The sequence below is a fragment of the Rattus norvegicus genome, chromosome 1 (assembly GCF_036323735.1).
Source record: "Rattus norvegicus strain BN/NHsdMcwi chromosome 1, GRCr8, whole genome shotgun sequence".
NCBI lineage: Eukaryota > Metazoa > Chordata > Mammalia > Rodentia > Muridae > Rattus > Rattus norvegicus.
Genome location: NC_086019.1, coordinates 191,741,549 through 191,758,494, shown reverse-complemented (window position 1 = coordinate 191,758,494; position 16,946 = coordinate 191,741,549). Strand labels below are relative to the sequence as shown.

Sequence of the window (16,946 nt, the reverse complement as noted above, 5' to 3'; positions counted from 1 at the left end):
TTACTTTCAGGCAAAATTCCTTGGCCCAGAGCTCAGTAACCGGCTTGTGAGCTTAGACTGGGAAGGGGCCAGAATTGGGAGGCAGGTGTTGGCACAGTGAATGGGAACTTGGGCCTTTAAACGCAGTTCTGTGTCCTGTTGGGAGGAGACTCAGGCTCAGACCTGAGATAGATTATTGGCTGCTTTGGAGGGAAAAGCTGGGAAACCCGAGAGGAAAGGTGCAGGACTGGCGGGAGAAGAATGCCATCAGGTCCTCCTTTTGGGGGAAGACAAAGAGAGGCCAGGGGAGCCCTGTTTAGGTTAGGGTGCACCTAAGGCATGCACCCCCGGTCTAGTTAACTTGGATACCTTCTACTTTCTCTGTCACACTGATCAGAAGAGAGACAGCCTGCCCCTCACTTACCATTCATTACAAACCCTCCCACACATAGGCAGATATACTAAGGCGTTTGGACCCAGTCTTCTACACAGGTGAACACAAGCTTAGAGGACACACCCAAACAGCGACTCATCAACCCAGGGTAGACTCTGAAAGGACTGGACACACTTGCCTCTACTATTGGTTCCCAAGCGCCTTGGGCACTGGCACAGAGGATCCACATTGGTTTCAGGTTTCAGATAATGGAGTGTAGGCACACCTTTTGCAACCTACTTTTTTTTTTCAACCTACTTTTAATAAACGTTCAACCTCTCCTCTTGCCCACCACCCAACAAAGGTAGTGGAAGAGAAAAGTTATGAGGATATGGGGGAAGTGGACCTGTTCAGCAATGTTTCCAATCTTCTTTGGCAGCAGTTCAGTCGTAGCAAACACCAAATATGACTCAGCAGCTGTCCAGTCTTCCAGGCAGGCAGACCCCAGGCAGGAGCCAGCAGCTGTAGCTTAGTCCTGAAGAAACTGCAAAGCTCACCAACAGGTCAAAGGTTTCAGAAGCAGCAAGCTGCCTCAGGAACCTCAGGAGCAGTTCTTGGGCGAGCTTCTCTCAATGTTGGAGTTATCACAAGTTGAGCTCAACAATACTAGGTAAGGCGAACCAATACATGTGTGTCGTTAGCAAAAAATATTGAGGCAGAACAAAGCAAACCAATGCTCAGTGCTAATCTCCCACTGTCTGTGAGGTCATAGTTATACTCCTTCAACACAGGTCCTTCTATATGTTTGCTATATCAAAACATTCTTTCATGTGTCTGTGTTAGCAAGACATCCTTTCAGCCTGTGTGCCCCAGAAAACTATCATTTGATATAAATGACTTCCCAAGCAAACCAGAAGTTCCCACTTCAGTGGAGCTTGTGAGAAAGGGAACTGAAAAAGCCTGTGTGGGAATGTCACCACAAGCAGACCGTCGGGACAAAGTTCACCGGCAGAGTGTAGCACAGGTGAACGTGAAGCCACGCTGTCTGCAGTGGACACACACACACACACACACACACACACACACACAAACCAGCAGTATTTATTGGGTATTCCTGGGTGCCAAGCAGTATTCTAAATGTTTTATACACAGTAACTTATTTCCATGTCAGAGGAGGCAGTAAGACAAAGGACTTGCCCACAGCCATGCAGGTAAGTGTGACTAGCTGAGAGATTTTACTTCTTTTTTTAATGTTATTTTTTTAATATTTATTTATTTATTTTATATAAGTACACTGTCATTCTCCTCAGACACACCAGAAGAGGGCATCAGATGGTTGTGAGCCACCATGTGGTTGAACTCAGGACCTCTGGAAGAGTAGCCAGTGCTCTTAACCACTGAGCCATCTCTCCAGCCCGAGGTTTTACTTCTTACAGTTTGGAAATGCTGTTAGTCATGGTGTGCACGGTCACACCAAAGCCTTACAGATACCCCTCACACACAGCACAGCAGACACGTTCTATCTAGTGATGGGCCAGCTTCAAATAAAAATCAGCTGAAACAGTCTCGTCATCTTCCCCTTTACTTATGTGTGTGTTGGAGGCCTGTGTGCACCTGAGTGTGGGTGCTGGAGGAGACAAGAGGACATGGAATCCCCTGAAGGCTGTGCAACGTGGGTGCTGGGAACAGAACTACTGTTCTCTGAGAAAGCAGTAAGAGCTCTAAACCATGGGGCCACATCTCCAGCTCCTATTTTCTTGCTTACTATGTATCTTGTTATTAGACCAGGCTGACCTCAAGCTTATAGTGATCCACCTGCCTCTGCCTCCTCGGTGTTGAGATTAAGGTGTGAGCCACCAACCTGGTCTTTTTTTTTTTTTTTAAAGAAAACTCGACATTTATTTTGGCTATGTATGGTATGTCAGGTGTGTGGAGGTCAGAGAGCTGTCAGGAGTAGGTTCCCTCTTCTATGATGTGGGGTCATCTATTGAGTTTAGGTCATCAGGCTTTGTGGCAAGTCCCTTGTTCACCGAGATATCTTGACAGCATTCATTTTCTTTAAGTAAACCTTTAGCTGAACTATAATACACACAAGAAAAATTACAAGTAATAAATGTCCATCTTGACAGACTAAAGACAAGTGTGACAAGCTCCCGGAAAACACCATGAATGTACTTGTGTTCTGAACTTAGATGTAGAATTATCTAATGCATGTTGTCACATCTGGCTTCTTTTGTTGCAGACCCATCCCCACCATTGCACATAGCAGGACTTTGGTTTTTCTGGTTGTTTTGTCTGTGCTCATGGTATAAACAGGTTGTAACTGGTTTTCCATTCCATTCTGTTGAGTGGCTCCCAGGTTGGTGCTATTATGAAGAGTACCGAACTTCCCAGTATACATATCTTGGTGTTCATACAGACACATTTCGTCCTAGTGAGGTTTCTATTGCTGTGATAAACACCGCATCTATTTCAGCTTGCAGTTATAGTCTGTTATGAAGTCAGGGCAGGAACTTAAAGCAGGAACTGAAGGAGGCCAGAACTGAAGCAAAACCTTGGACGAACTTTGCTTACTCACTTGCTCCCCAAGGCTTGTTCAGTCTGCTTTCTTAAAGTGCCCGGAGGTGGCACTGCCTACAGTGGTCTGGCTCTCCCACAACAACTATTATCAAGAAAATGCCCGGGGTTGGGGATTTAGCTCAGTGGTAGAGCGCTTGCCTAGCGAGCGCAAGGCCCTGGGTTCAGTCCCCAGCTCCGAAAAAAAGAAAAAAAAGAAAAAAAAAAAAAAAAAAAAGAAAATGCCCCATAGACTTACCTGCAGGGCAACATGATGGAGGCGTTTTCTCCATCAAGGTTCCCTCATTCCAGATAACCCTAGCTTGTGACGAGTTGACAAAAAAGAGGCAGCACATATTCCTTCTGTTGAGTGTTGCTAGTTTGGGAGTGGAAACTGTTGGAAGACGGGGTTGGCATAAGTTTTTCAATGGAAGACTGCCAGTTTTCCAAACTATCTCTACCAATTACACACCCTGATTCAAGGAATGGCAAGTTGCTCCTCTGCTACTTCATCTACATGGTCTTTTTCACTCCCGCCATTCTGATTGAGGAGGCCGGCTCTCCACTCGCAGAGTCTGGCTTGTACTAGGCGCTGTTAATGGAACTGTTCAATGAATGAATGAATGAATGAATGAATGTATGAATGAATGAATGAATGAATGAATGAATGAATGAATGAATGAACAAGTTAAGTTGGGCAGCTTAGAATCAAACAGCCTGGAGAGGGCAGACGCGCGCACACAGAGCATTTCAGGGACGCCCACCCGCCGCGGACGCACACCAGGACAGTCCCTCTCGCGCACCCCTGTGCCCACGTGGCCGGAACGCACCGCCTCGTTCGGGCCGCGCGCGTCCAGCCGCACCGCTGCCCCCCAGCTCTCCCTCTCCGCGGCGGGCAGAGGGCGCTGTGCGTCCGTGCGCCCCGAGGGGCGGGCCCGGGCCGGGGCGGAGCTGGCCGGGCTTCCAGGCCGGGGCTCTAGCCGCCCGCGCCGCCCGGGCCGCTCCGGGGACGGGCCGGGGCGGGGCGCGGTCTCAGGAAGCCAGGCGGGGACGCGCGGAGGCGTTGGGGAGCGAGGGAGGGCGCGGCCAACTCCCGGAGGGACGGCAGGCCGAAAGAGCGGCGCCGGGGCCTGGCGCGCAGCCTGAGATCGCCGGACCGCAGGCCGCCCCACCACGGGCTCTGTCCCGGCCCTAGCCCCGCCAGCATGGCCGGCCGGACCGTGCGGGCCGAGACCCGGAGCCGGGCCAAAGATGACATCAAAAAGGTGATGGCGACCATCGAGAAGGTCCGGAGATGGTGAGCGCTGCCCCCGGGTCAGGGATACAGCCAAGCCACCTCCTCCAAACGCGTCCGCCCTTTCCTGGCCCGCTGCCCCCGCCCACCAGCTGTGATCTAAATCGACAGGGCGCCCCCTTTCCTTGGCAATTCCCAGAGGTCTACAAAGCGTGGTCCGGAGTGGTGCTTTCCCTGAGCGGGAGCCCTCATCTATGCCCCGCCCCCTGAAGCTTTTGACACTCTCGCAAGCTTGGCCCGGGGTCTTCATTGCCTGAGTGCCTGGGCAGGCCTTGGTGGCGCCCTGCTGAGTGCCCCAGGTGTCTGCAAAACCGCAGCTCCAAGTTATATCCGTTTATGCTTTGCCCTGGGGTTTAGAGGGCTCTTTCTGCTTCTATGCCGTGTAAACGAAGCTGTCCGTACCCTAGCACACCTCCCTGACCTCCAGTCTGTGGGGCTCACCCTTGGGCCTCCCTGACCCAGTCTCCTGACCTCCCACAGGGAGAAGCGCTGGGTGACTGTGGGTGACACTTCCCTTCGAATCTTCAAGTGGGTGCCTGTGGTGGATCCCCAGGAGGAGGTGAGCAAGCCCAACCCCCAACATGCCTTGCATCTGTGCAACCTCAAGCAATTTCCCTCCCCTTGGCCTCCACCTTCAGTCGGCTTGGAGACTCCACTGTGGAGCCCAGGCAGATGGTAACGATTATTAGGGGGCATGAGCACGGAAGCGCGCGCGCGCGCGCGCGCGCACACACAAACACACACACACACACACACACACTTTCTCCAAGTTCAAGACCTAACTCGGCCTACACAACCTGAGGCAGCACCTTTTGCTTCTCTGAGCCTAGGTTTCCTTATTTGAATTGAAGGACTTTGTAAGAGCTCCCTGGACAAACTAGCTCTGATCTTACTTCTCTAACCCTCAGGAGAGGCGGCGGGCAGGAGGAGGGGCAGAGAGATCTCGTGGCCGGGAGAGGCGTGGTAGGGGCACCAGTCCCAGAGGGGGTGGCCCCCTCATCCTGCTGGATCTCAATGGTATGTAGAGATTCTGGAATAGGGGTGGGGGGGCTGGGTGCTGAAAGAAGCCACTGGGGTCCTCTGGCCAACTAACTTGACTTTTGCTTCAGCAGATGAGAACAGCAATCAGAGTTTCCATTCCGAAGGTTCACTGCAAAAGGGCACGGAGCCCAGCCCTGGGGGGACGCCCCAGCCCAGTCGCCCTGGATCACCAACTGGACCTCCAGAGGTGATTACAGAAGATACTCAGCCCCCACAACTGGGCCAAGAGAGAGGTAGGACCATGTGGCTCTTGGGAGTCCTCTCCTCACCAGAGTTGAACCTACCGCCTTGTATGTGTTTCTATATTGTGTTGTGTCCCCCCCCCCCTCCCCCGTCCTGCCTCCCTCAGGGAACCTTTCCTGACCCTGGCAGAAATTACCTCTGGCTGTGCCTGGCTCATTCCTTGGCATCTTGGATTTGTAGGGAGCGTGTCGCCATCTGAAAACTTTATGTAAATGTACTTTTTGCTTGCTTATTGCCTCTCTGTTACCATCTCATGTCAGACACACTGATCTGGTTCATGTGGGACGCATAATAGATGTTCGGCAACTAAATAATTCTGATAACCCTAGGGATTAGTAACCGTAGATTAACAGCTGACAGAACCACTTATCTGTTAGTCATTCTTCTGAGCACTTCAATGTTTTGTGGTTTGTTTTCTCATTTAACCCTCACTGACATTTTATGGAACCAATGATCCTATGATGATTCCTATTTATACACGAGGAGCCCAACATCCAGAGAAAGATGCCCAGACTTGCAGAGCCAGTGCGCCAGCTCCTCGGCCTTCCTGTAGTCCACCCCCCCTTCCCAGGCATGGCTGACTCCCGTGCCTTTGGCGCTCCCTTCTCACTTCTCACTTGCACTGGCTCTCGCCTCCACATGCTACAGCTTTCTTAGAGCAGATTCCAATCGGCCATTTTCCTGCTTTGTGTCCTTCGTTGGCTCCCGTGGCCTTTGATTCCTTCGTTTGAACCAGAGGCCTTTATAAACTGTTGCTACTGAAATTGTTCCCCTGTCAAGAACACCATGACATGGGGCTTGGGACCACACCTAGGTTGTCCCAAATACTTTCGCTAATATGAAATGATGGGGCAGGGCATGCAGCCCAGTGCAGGTGCTTGTCTGTCATGCCTAAGGTCCTAAGCCCCATCTCTAGTACCACAGAAATGAATGAATGAATGAAACTGCTAGCTGGCACTTCTTGAGCACATACTATGTGCCGTGTACTTGATCCACACAGCAGCCTCTCATGGTGTTACTGTCACTATTTCCATTCTGCGGATGACTGAGAGTCTGTGGTCACTAAGCACATATTTCTATCTGCCTAAATTCTACTCTACCTCCGTTTGCCTCCTGGCTCATTCCCTACTGACAAGATCCAACTTGAGTCTTCCTTCCTCAGCAACTTGGTACCCCTCTGCCCCCACAATGTCATCATGTGTGACCAGTGCCTGTCTGTTTCCTTTGCCCCTGGTCCACTCTCTCAGCACAGAGTAGCTGCTCAGGAAGTGTCTCTTTGTTTGGTGTTACAGATCCAGGGGGCACACCTGCAGGAGGTACTGATGAACCCCCAAAGCTGACCAAGGAGGAGCCTGTTCCAGAATTGCTAGAAGCCGAGGTGAGAGAGGCCAGAGTCCGGACTCTGGCCTTGTGGGGACTGGAGGCTTTGGGGAAGCAGGGAGACTTCATTCTAGGCTCCAGGAGGGAGACGTGGACCTAGAGCCCACAGAAGGCTTAGCTGGAGGTTGGATTCTTGGGTGAAGGAGAGGATTGCAGACACCACCCTGAGGGCTGATCATGGCTGATAGAAGAGCACTAGAAGCCTGAAATGATCTTGGTGCTCCCCTAAGGACTTAAAAAAAAAAAAAAAAAAAAAAAAAAAAAAACCTAGGCTCAGAATTCGGCTTGGTGGTACTTACTTCCTAAGCATGCGCAAGAGCCTGGGTCCCCCGCATCGCACAGACACACATCCTGAGCTGTAAACTTAGCCTAAGACATTGCCTTACCTTCCCCTACAAGGACTACCTTGATTTGCTTTTCAGAAAAAATCAGGTCCTTCCCCCCCCCCCCCCCGCCCCAGACAGGAGTGTAATTGTTTTTGGTGCCTTACCCTACATTCTGGTTACTTGGTCCTGGGCCAAACTCTGGGTTCCCAGGGGAGTGGAGTGGAAAAGTCAGGCTAGGAGGCTGTGCTCTTGGGTTAGAGTGGAGCTCACACCTGTCCGCCCTTCCTCTTCAGGCCCCTGAAGCTTACCCTGTCTTTGAGCCAGTGCCACCTGTCCCTGAGGCAGCCCAGGGTGACACAGAGGACTCGGAGGGCGCCCCCCCACTCAAGCGCATCTGTCCAAATGCCCCTGACCCCTGAGAAGCTGCCTGCCTCCTGTCCTGTTGCTCCAGGGGCCCCTTTGGCTTTTTATAAATAAAGACCCTTTTGTAATTTTGTGTCATGTCATTTCCCTGTCAAGGCTGGGGAGGGTCTTTGGAGACAGTTTTGGCTCATGCTCTATTCCTCAGATGGGGTCACCGAGGCTCTGAGATGACCTGTATTCATGTCATGATTACACATGGGGTGAGGGCTTGAGCCAGGACCTCTCCTCCCTTGCACCCTCGCCTTGCACTTCAACGACCTTTACCCTCCCCAGGGCCCAGCAGCTCTTCACTCACACTTCACTCCCCATTTCACTCACAGGAACACTGGCCCAGAGGAAGCACCCAGCCCCTCCCTGCCCTCAGGAAGCCACAGCATCATGTCTCTCCTCCTAGATGCCTTTCCCTGATTCTAGGCTCCATCAGGATCATTACCTTTGAGTTTCTATAGCCCTTTCAGCTTCCTTCCCTTTGTCTCAACATTTGTCAGGCTGTTTGGGGAGCATGAGTCTGTGTTTCTGTCTTTCAGGCTGCTGGCCTCTCAAGGGTAGGACTAGATCCCTAGATATTCCTAGCTTAACACTGGGGACATAGCCTAGCAAATGCTTCGTGAGTGACTGAGTAAATAAACAGGGCTGTAATCCCAGCACCCAGGAGGCTGAGGCAGGAGGATTGTTGAGTTCCTCTGTGACTGTATGTGTGGTTCTAGGCTAGTCATTTCTACTCTCTGACTCTCAGGTGGTTCACTTGACCAATGGGGTGATAATGAGGCCTCACTCCCCACTCCACCCCTACCTGTCCCTGACCGCCTTCAGCCCAGTCAGTGTCTGGTGAGAAACTTCATCCACATAAGCACTCCTCAGTGTGTACTTGTCAGAGAAGCAGGGTCAGGTGAGTTAGCCTGTTTTAATCATTAACAGAAACAGAGACTGCAGTTTAGGGAGGCATCACTTGAACCATCCAAGCACCTCTTGAAGTAATAATGGAGCCAGGGTTGACTAGGAAGTGTGACTGCATGCATTCCTTTTGCTGTAGAAACAGGTGACCGAAAGTGACTGGCTTAGTGCTACCCGGATTTGTAGTGTTACATTCTGAAGGTCGGAAGTCCAAAATCAGTGTCACTGGGCTAGGGTAGGTGTCTGCAGGGCCAGCTCCTGCAGTAGGTCGTCAGGGAAAATCCATTTTCTTGGCTTTTCCAGCTTCTAGAAGCTACCTATGTCCAGGGATGGATTCAAGCTGGGCCTGTCCTCTCCTCAACCTGGCTGTAACTTCCTTCCATCTCTTTACCTGGCCTTCCTGCTGCTCATGTGGCCCCCTGTGGTCATACTTGCTTGCCTAAGTATCCACTCCCTACCCGTACCCTCTACCCCCATCCCCACCTTGGAATTTAGTCTGTCTGAGAACCCCTCTGTCATATAAAGTAACCTGGGGCTTAGGACGTGGACACTTCTGAAGGGTCAGTAGCCACTTGTGGTAATCTGCCATTTTCTGGGTGTGTGAGTCATTTCATTATACCCCTCAGTGACACCATCAAGTAATATAAGGGCTCTACAAACTGTAAAGTGCCTTGTGTGGCTTAGCAGCACAATATGACAGCCCAGAGTTTAAGTTCTGAGTTTGAATTTCACTGTCTACATCCAGTTTCTTTATTTTTTTCATTTTATTGTATGTGTATGGGTGTCTTGCCTGCAAGTATCCTTGTTACCATGTGTGTGCAGTGCCAGAGGAGGCCAGGAGAAGGCGACATTGCCTCTAGTTACAGTTTTTAGGTGGGACTGGAACTTGGGTCTCCTGGAAGAGCAACAAGTGCACCTAAACTCTGAACATAGGTGTGTGTGTGTGTGTGTGTGTGTGTGTGTGTGTGTGTGTACACGGATATGTGCGCATAAGTGCAGGTGCCCTCAGAGGCTAAAAGTTCCACACATCCTGGACCTGGAGTTGTGAGCCACCTCGTGGGTCCTAAGAATCTGAGTCCTCTTCTGGAAAAGTAGCAAGTGCTACTGAGCCTTCTCTCCAGCTGCTGCTGTCATTCTCAGTGTGATGTATCTCTTTGTTTTCATTTGCCTTGTTTTGTCATCTGTAAAATGGGATGATAGTAATGTGAGCCTGGTGAAACTATTCTAAGAATTAAGTGAGGAATTACATGCAGAGAGAGCCCTTGACTGATGGATGCACTATAAGAACTTAGTAAATGACAGTTCTTCTCCTCCTCTTCCCATATTACAGAGAGGGTATTGGGCAGGCATCAAAGACCTGCCCATCAGCGAGGCTGGGCAGGGTTCGGTTGGCAGCCGGTATCCATTTCTGAGTAGCATTGAAAGACCAAAGTCCAGTCTCACCATGTCTGATCCTCTCCTGGTCACAGGCCTTGGCTATTGCCCCCAGGAGGTTGGTTCCTACTTTCTCTGTGTCCAACACCTCCAGCCCTGCTTTGGCCTAGGAGCCCACTCCCTCTCTGGTCACATCCCTGGTGCACATATGCTGTGCCCTCCCTTCCTCCCCACTCTGCCCCTGGTCCATGTCACTGGAGTGCACATGCTTTGCCCTGTTCTAGGTTGTTCTTTATGGAAAGAAACGATACCTTCCTGCCTTACACCTATTCGTAAGTGAATCCCTTCCCCCAGATTCTGACCTGAGCCTCCAGACTCAAATGACTGAATGGTGACAGAACCTCTGAGTTGTCACGTGGGCCTTAATTTCATTTTCATCTCCTTATCCTTTCCATTTCTTGTGCCCACCATTGTCCCCACCCCAGGGGTGGGGGTTCCTGAGCCAGCATGTCCTAAGTCTCCGTCCTGTTACGGGGTAGTCCTGTTAGTCGGGGTTCTCTCCAGGAACGCAGCTGGTTGAATAGATGTAACGGTAATGTAGTGAGTGACCTCTAAGCTGTTGTCCAGTTAGTTCAGCAATGGCTGTCTCCCAGTGGAAGGTTCTAGAATCCAGTAGTTGTTCAGTACGAGTCTCGGATGTCTCAGGTGGTCTTCATTGTAGTTGGGATCTCTTTCATGTCCTTTATAGAGGCCGCCACCAGGAGGTGTGGCTCAGATTGAGGCTGGGTCTTCCCACCTCAAATGATCCAACCAGCAAAAATCCCTTGCAGGCGTGTCCAGCCACTCGGGTTTCAGTTAACTCACAGATGTCAAATTGCCAACCAAAACAGCCACAGGTCCATCATTTATCAGCTTGACACACCATCATATCTCCTTATGTGCAGATGAAAACAATAACCAGGGGATAATTATACCCAACCCAATATAACTTTAACATGTACAACCACAAATTCATTATATATTTTAGAATAGTTGGCAGTGTCCCTTGATGGAAATTACTTTAGTATCTCATAACTTAAATATGAGAACCATTGATATTATCTCAGTTGATGTTATGTTATATGATAAAGAAACTGAGGGAAGAAAACACGAGTATCTGTGCAAATACATTCCTACCAAAATATTCTCCATAGGCCAGCTAGGAGAGCTTAAGGCAGATCCGGGAACCTCTCTTCCCCAGAACTTCCTAGTTCTTGATGGTGGCAGTTGTTCCTGGTATTCCATATTGTCCTTGATTCACTATTTTCCATGGTAGAGAGACAACTTCAGTGGCTTTCATTTGGCCTTTCCAACCATAAAAATCCTCACTCCACAGGTCAGGGAACCAGTGTGAGAATTCTGCTAACTTCTAAGTATATCTATCCCAATTATACATGCTGGGACTGGGGAAATAACCACAGGATAAATTCAGGAACTCACTGGACTTCAGCCTAAACTCCATTAATCACCTGGCTTCCATAAACCGGGACTTTAACTGGCGGGCCACAGTGTTTCTAGGGATTTCCCAGAAGCAGTGTCAACAGTATCCAAGAGACCCCAGAAAGTTTGATAGTTTCCTTTCCCTAGTGTACAGTTTCCCTACTGAAAGACCATAGGTCCCTCTGGGGAAGAACAGTCGAAAGGCTAACAGTAAAACTGTCTTATCAAGGGGTTGGGGATTTAGCTCAGTGGTAGAGCGCTTGCCTAGCAAGCGCAAGGCCCTGGGTTCGGTCCCCAGCTCCGAAAAAAAGAAAAAAGAGAAGAAAAAAAAAAAAAACCAAAAAAAAAAAACTGTCTTATCAAGATCCTTCCTCAGTGGAACTTGGCCACTCCCTCATCCAAGGGGTTCTGAGTCTGCAAACTGGCTTGACTCTAAAAATTGGTTCACAGGCTGAGATTCCCTCTTGATCATGATTTAATGTAGCCTTTCTTTTATTTGTTTGAGGAATTTTCTGCTTATATAGGTCAAAGAAAAACATGGTAGGCCTCCTATCTATTTGATGCCTGGAAACACCATGATTGGTTGGCCAGTTCCTACGTCCATACAAGTCATGCCACAATAAAATTCATTTTGCCCATGCTGACCATTATGGGGCAGGCTTTTATGACCATTGCTTTGTCTGTGATGCCCATTACAATAACTGTGACTATCTTGTCTTTGTTAACTCAGTGCTGCTATTAGGTCCCTGCTCCCTCAGGGCCCAATTAAATCCACTGCATTTAATTCATCCCCTGAGCAGCAGCGTCTCCAACCCTGAGGTCTGGCACAAGGAAAAGGGTGACAACAAAACCCTTCAAATGTGCTGGTGTCCCTGTCACCAGTTTGCATCTTATAGGATTCGTGAAGGGCCTCCTGGGCCTTCCCACTGTGGAGGATTAGGTCTTACACAGGTATCCACTCTAGCACTGCAATTTCCCTGAGCCTTAAAATCCCTTCGTCAACACAAAGCCAAGGGATATCAGGCATCTATCTCCAACTCTTTGAGTAAGCCATCTTCTGATAGATGCTTCAACCGACCAATCAACATTTGAAACCTCTTTTAGACACTGTCCCACTGCTGTGAAGAGACACTGTGACCAGGGCAACTCTTAGAAAAGAGAAAGCATTTAACTGTGGTCTTGTTTCCCTTTTTGAGAGGGTTAGTCCATTATCATCATGGTGGGGAGCATGGTAGCAGGTAGGCACAGTGCTGGAGAGGGAGCTGAGAGATGTAACTGTGGTCTTTTCTACCTGGGTCCCAGTTCCTGAGTAACAACTTGGAAGCTTTTTATGTATGAAAAAATGCCTAAACCATAAATGGGGGTTGTTCCCTGACTGTCGTAACTCATATAACCTGTGTGCCACATGGTTGGTCACCTCCCCTCAGTTTCCTATGTCTGTCTCCTCAGAGCCTGGGTGGGTAATGTCCCCACGCCTGCCTAACCCCCCACAGTTCCTGTCTCTCTACCAGAACTCCCACCTCTTGTTCCCTGCCTTTTGCTAATAGGCCACCAGCTTTTTATTGACAGGTGATGCTTCCACACAGAACACAAAAAATTCTCTCTACATCTCCCCCTTTTAGTTCAATATAAGGCTCTTACTATATATATCAGTAAACTATATACAATAAGAACGATTCTGAGAACTGTTAGGTAAGAGTTGTATTCACAGGCTGGGGATTTAGCTCAGCGGTAGAGCGCTTGCCTAGCGAGCGCAAGGCCCTGGGTTCGGTCCCCAGCTCCGAAAAAAAGAAAAAAAAAAAAAGAGTTGTATTCACAATGTCCAGTCCATTTGTATTTAGCAACCTTGGATAAAGTACTCTATTATCCATCCTATCTTGGTGAATTAGACTTTTGTACATAAAACATTTTCTATCAAAACATATTTATAAGCCTAAGAAAAGCTTCTTAGACCTTAAAACATTTTCTTAAATCCTAAACAATTTAAGCTTAAGACTGTCTAGTCTTCAGCCTTATCAGAGATCTGAGGAGGAATAAAATGCAGGAAGTTCAGAGCAATCAGCTTCCAAATCTGTAGAAACGACAGAAACAGCTGGCTGCCTGGACAGTTGCAGAGTTTCTCTTAGTCATTGCAGCATCCGTCCTCAGCCTTCTCATTCAGAACATCCGACAGGTCATTTCGTGAAGCAGGAATTAAGAAGGACCTGCCTACCCTGTCCTTGAAAAGCTCAGCTGTTGACTTCCCTGCATCCTGTTTGTCCAGTTTGAGCAGCATACTGTCAGCAGCTGAAGCAAGGGCAGTCTTGCCCTGTGGCTTGCTTGCAACATTTGAAGCAAACTCAATGGAGGTTCTCGATGCTTGTCGTCTGTCATCTTCTTTGAAGAATGGGGGTGCTGACAGGAGCTCACATGTCTATGTCAAGAAAAGTATTTTATTGATAAAACATTTCTGCCATTTTCTGTGGATCTCTGAGGGTTTTTGAAGACTATCTATAGTATATCTGAATAGGCAAACACTGCTTGTTTCTAGCTACTTACTATCTGTTCAACCTAGGAAATATATTTCTATAGTTAACTAAATTAGTGTCTAAAATGATCATAAGTTTGGTCGACTAACTCCTAACTTGCATTTTTTTTTAATTTATCCTAAACAGTTTCTAATAGCAGCTTTCAAAAGGACTAGAACTTAATATTGTGTTTTAAAGACTTACATAGGTACAATACCTGCAACGAGTTGAAACATATATACATGTGTTATATGTTTATAATACATACATATATAATATGCTATATGTATTACACACACACATATATATGTATACATATATACACATGGCATATTGTAGCAAAATATAACCTTAAAGTCCATACCAGTGTAAAACTATTTGGCTTGTAGGAGTTCTTTGGCCTAAAAGCGGAGTCAGTAATCTGCCCCTTTATCCTATTATTCCTATGTCCCCCTTTATTTCACCCCTTTTCACCCTTCTTCCCATTATTTCCCCTTAGACAGAGGGAAGAAAAAGATAAGAGGAAATCATTGACTCTAACCTTCCTTACTTTATTTCCTCCCTGACCAAGTCCATTAACAGTGTGTAAACAACCCCCGTTAACATCTGTCATCCAATAACCAACCAAACAGCATCCACCCACTTCTCAGGCGTAGCAGCGTCCTCATAAGATTGCTTTCTGCTGTGTGAGTGTGTCGTAGTTTTCTTTTGGAGGCTGGAAGAAAACTAGGATATTTGTCAGTCTTAAGAAAGGTAGCTGTAACGTGTGCTGTCCAGTCTCTGTGCTGTGGAAGCGCAGGGCTTAAATGAATTCCTGCCTGGGACAGTCTGAGAGGCTGGACTAACTGGGGTCAGCAGCTCTGAAGCTGTCCTGGAAGCGAGTTTTGGTGAAGCGGCTATTGACGCCGGATGAAGCAGGATGCTGGAATAAGCTAATGTCTCAGTGTCTTACCATCCTTTTCAGCATCCCTGAGGGTGAATCTTGTTGTGATCGTTTTAGCTGCATTGATGTCTGTAAACATAAACTTTCGCAGGTAAATATACATTTCTTCATCAATGTGTGTGTAAGTGTCTGGTGTGCACAGTGATGATTTTCTACTCTGCTCTCTGTACGAGCAGGGAAGGCATCTGCCTTTCTTTCATAAGTCGGTTTAGATCGTATAATTGAACTAATATCAATTTGTAGGCCATTTGAGAGGATGGCATGGTAAGTCCTGAGGATTCTGTAGCCAACAAGACTTATTCATGCTTAGCTGAAGCCCTGGTTGGAGACATTTTCACATCTCAGCGAGTCTCGGAGCTGCTCCCATGGAGAGGGATGAGCAGTTCATGTCACTGTTTCATTGGTCTTCTTGATTTCTTTCATGTCTGCAGCCAGGATCTTCAGGGGTTCTCCCCTGTTCAAATCTTAATTTTATTCACTTTGAAGGAGTCCATAACTTTTCTTTAGCTGTTGAAACAAAGACAAAACCTCTTCTCCAATGTAACACCTTTCCTTTCTTCCAGTCTGAAGTTATAGCATATATGCTGATCTATCTCAGTCCTTGTAAAAAATCCAGTGTATATAATCTATCTCTAGGAGAGTTCAAATCCCCCCCCCTTTTTTATTAGTATATCCTTTATTTCTGTATGGGGAAAAGAAAAGACTCAATTATCCTTTGTTTAGGTTTTTTTTTAATCAGCCATCTCATTTAGTAAGCCAGTAATTATTCCATCAGCAGTGCTCCTCCCTATATATTTTGAGAGCCAACTTTTGTGTCTAGTTTGTGGACAGTTTGGCCAGTCTGTAACTGTCGTTGAGACCAGGAATCTCTCCTGCTTTACGGCTAGTCCTTGAAGCTGAGGTGTGTTACTCTGTTTCCTGTACAGCACAGGTCTCCTCCTCACCAGTTTACGGCTGTATCTGCCATGGATAGCTTTAATTTTTCTATTCGACACTCAGCTCCTGGGTATTTAAGTTATTTTATATTTTGCCTTATCTGGTATAAAATTACAACTCCTTGAAATTGAGTATCTACCTCTCAAAGAGGCCAATACTGGGGGCCAGGATTTTGTAGTGTCTGTTCTCGTGTCTACCGTTCCTTTAATTTTAATATTATTTATAAATACCTTTAGTTTTGCCCTCTGATAATCTGTAAAAGTTTTCAAAATATCTGTATTTTGTGCCTTGGGTTTTTTCTTTTTGTTTGTTCACACTTATGAAACTTGGGCACTAGGGGTTGGGGATTTAGCTCAGTGGTAGAGCGCTTGCCTAGGAAGCGCAAGGCCCTGGGTTCGGTCCCCAGCTCCGAAAAAAAAAAAAAGTTAAAAAAAAAGAAACTTGAGCACTAGAAGGCTCTAAGCCCACCCCACAGTGATACACTTCCTCCAAGGAGGTCACACCTCCCAATAGTGCCACTCCCTGTGGCCCAAGCATTCAAACACCAGTCTATGGGGCCAAAGCTATCCAAACATTTGGAATCTTTGGAATCTTTTGTTCTATTTATTGGAGCTGCTCCGTTTATTCTATATAAGTACATGTAGCTGTCTTCAGATACACCAGAAGAGGGCATCAGATCTCACTACAGATGGTTGTGAGCCACCATGTGGGTTGATGGGATTTGAACTCAGGACCTCTGGAAAAACAGTCAGTGCTCTTAACAGCTGAGCCACCTCTCTTTAAATGGTGAGTTCAGTTTTGAGCTTCACTATTTGTTCCCTAGGCTTTAATTTTTCTAGCTGCTCTCTAGAGCAGTTTTTTTCTTGGCTGACAGGAAGTGAGTAGGTCATGTCGTTTTCTGCTGGGCCTTTTTTGAAGGTAAGAAACTGCCTTGGATATCTTGTTGATCGACATTCATAAGCCCTGTGTCCACTGTTTACATATTTTACATGTCTCAGGAAACCTTTTTCATGGCTTATCATTATAGGAAGTATTACTCTTAGAAACCATTTGCTTACAGTCCTCTAGGAAATGACTTGGTCTTCCACAGCCAAAGCACTGACGATTCTGAGCTGTCCATCGGTTTGCAGTCGTCTTTCTGAGCATGGCGGAACTGTACGAATTAGATCCAATATCCATAGTAGTTTTAATCCATTCG

The 16,946-nt window shown here is 47.6% G+C and overlaps 1 protein-coding gene and 1 non-coding gene across 5 annotated transcripts in view; one reads left to right on the top strand and one right to left on the bottom strand.

Moving 5' to 3' along the window:
* The first annotated feature begins 3,743 nt into the window (after nucleotides 1–3,743).
* Nucleotides 3,744–16,946, top strand: part of Bcl7c (BAF chromatin remodeling complex subunit BCL7C) — a 51,320-nt gene continuing 38,117 nt past the window's right edge. The window contains exons 1-6 of one of the 4 annotated variants that reach the window (XM_006230256.5): nucleotides 3,770–4,205; nucleotides 4,683–4,761; nucleotides 5,111–5,219; nucleotides 5,312–5,476; nucleotides 6,779–6,864; nucleotides 7,486–7,683. In XM_006230256.5, the coding sequence (XP_006230318.1) occupies nucleotides 4,114–4,205; nucleotides 4,683–4,761; nucleotides 5,111–5,219; nucleotides 5,312–5,476; nucleotides 6,779–6,864; nucleotides 7,486–7,611 (657 nt within the window). In that variant the 5' untranslated portion in view covers nucleotides 3,770–4,113 and the 3' untranslated portion in view covers nucleotides 7,612–7,683. Of the gene's footprint in view, nucleotides 4,206–4,682; nucleotides 4,762–5,110; nucleotides 5,220–5,311; nucleotides 5,477–6,778; nucleotides 6,865–7,485; nucleotides 7,684–16,946 lie in introns of those variants that run through there. The other 3 variants (NM_001106298.1, XM_017588995.3, XM_017588996.3) reach the window with 3 other exon arrangements.
* On the bottom strand, nucleotides 4,080–4,154 carry Mir762 (microRNA 762). The gene has a single exon (NR_128681.1). It is a non-coding gene; the product is annotated as a microRNA 762 (primary transcript).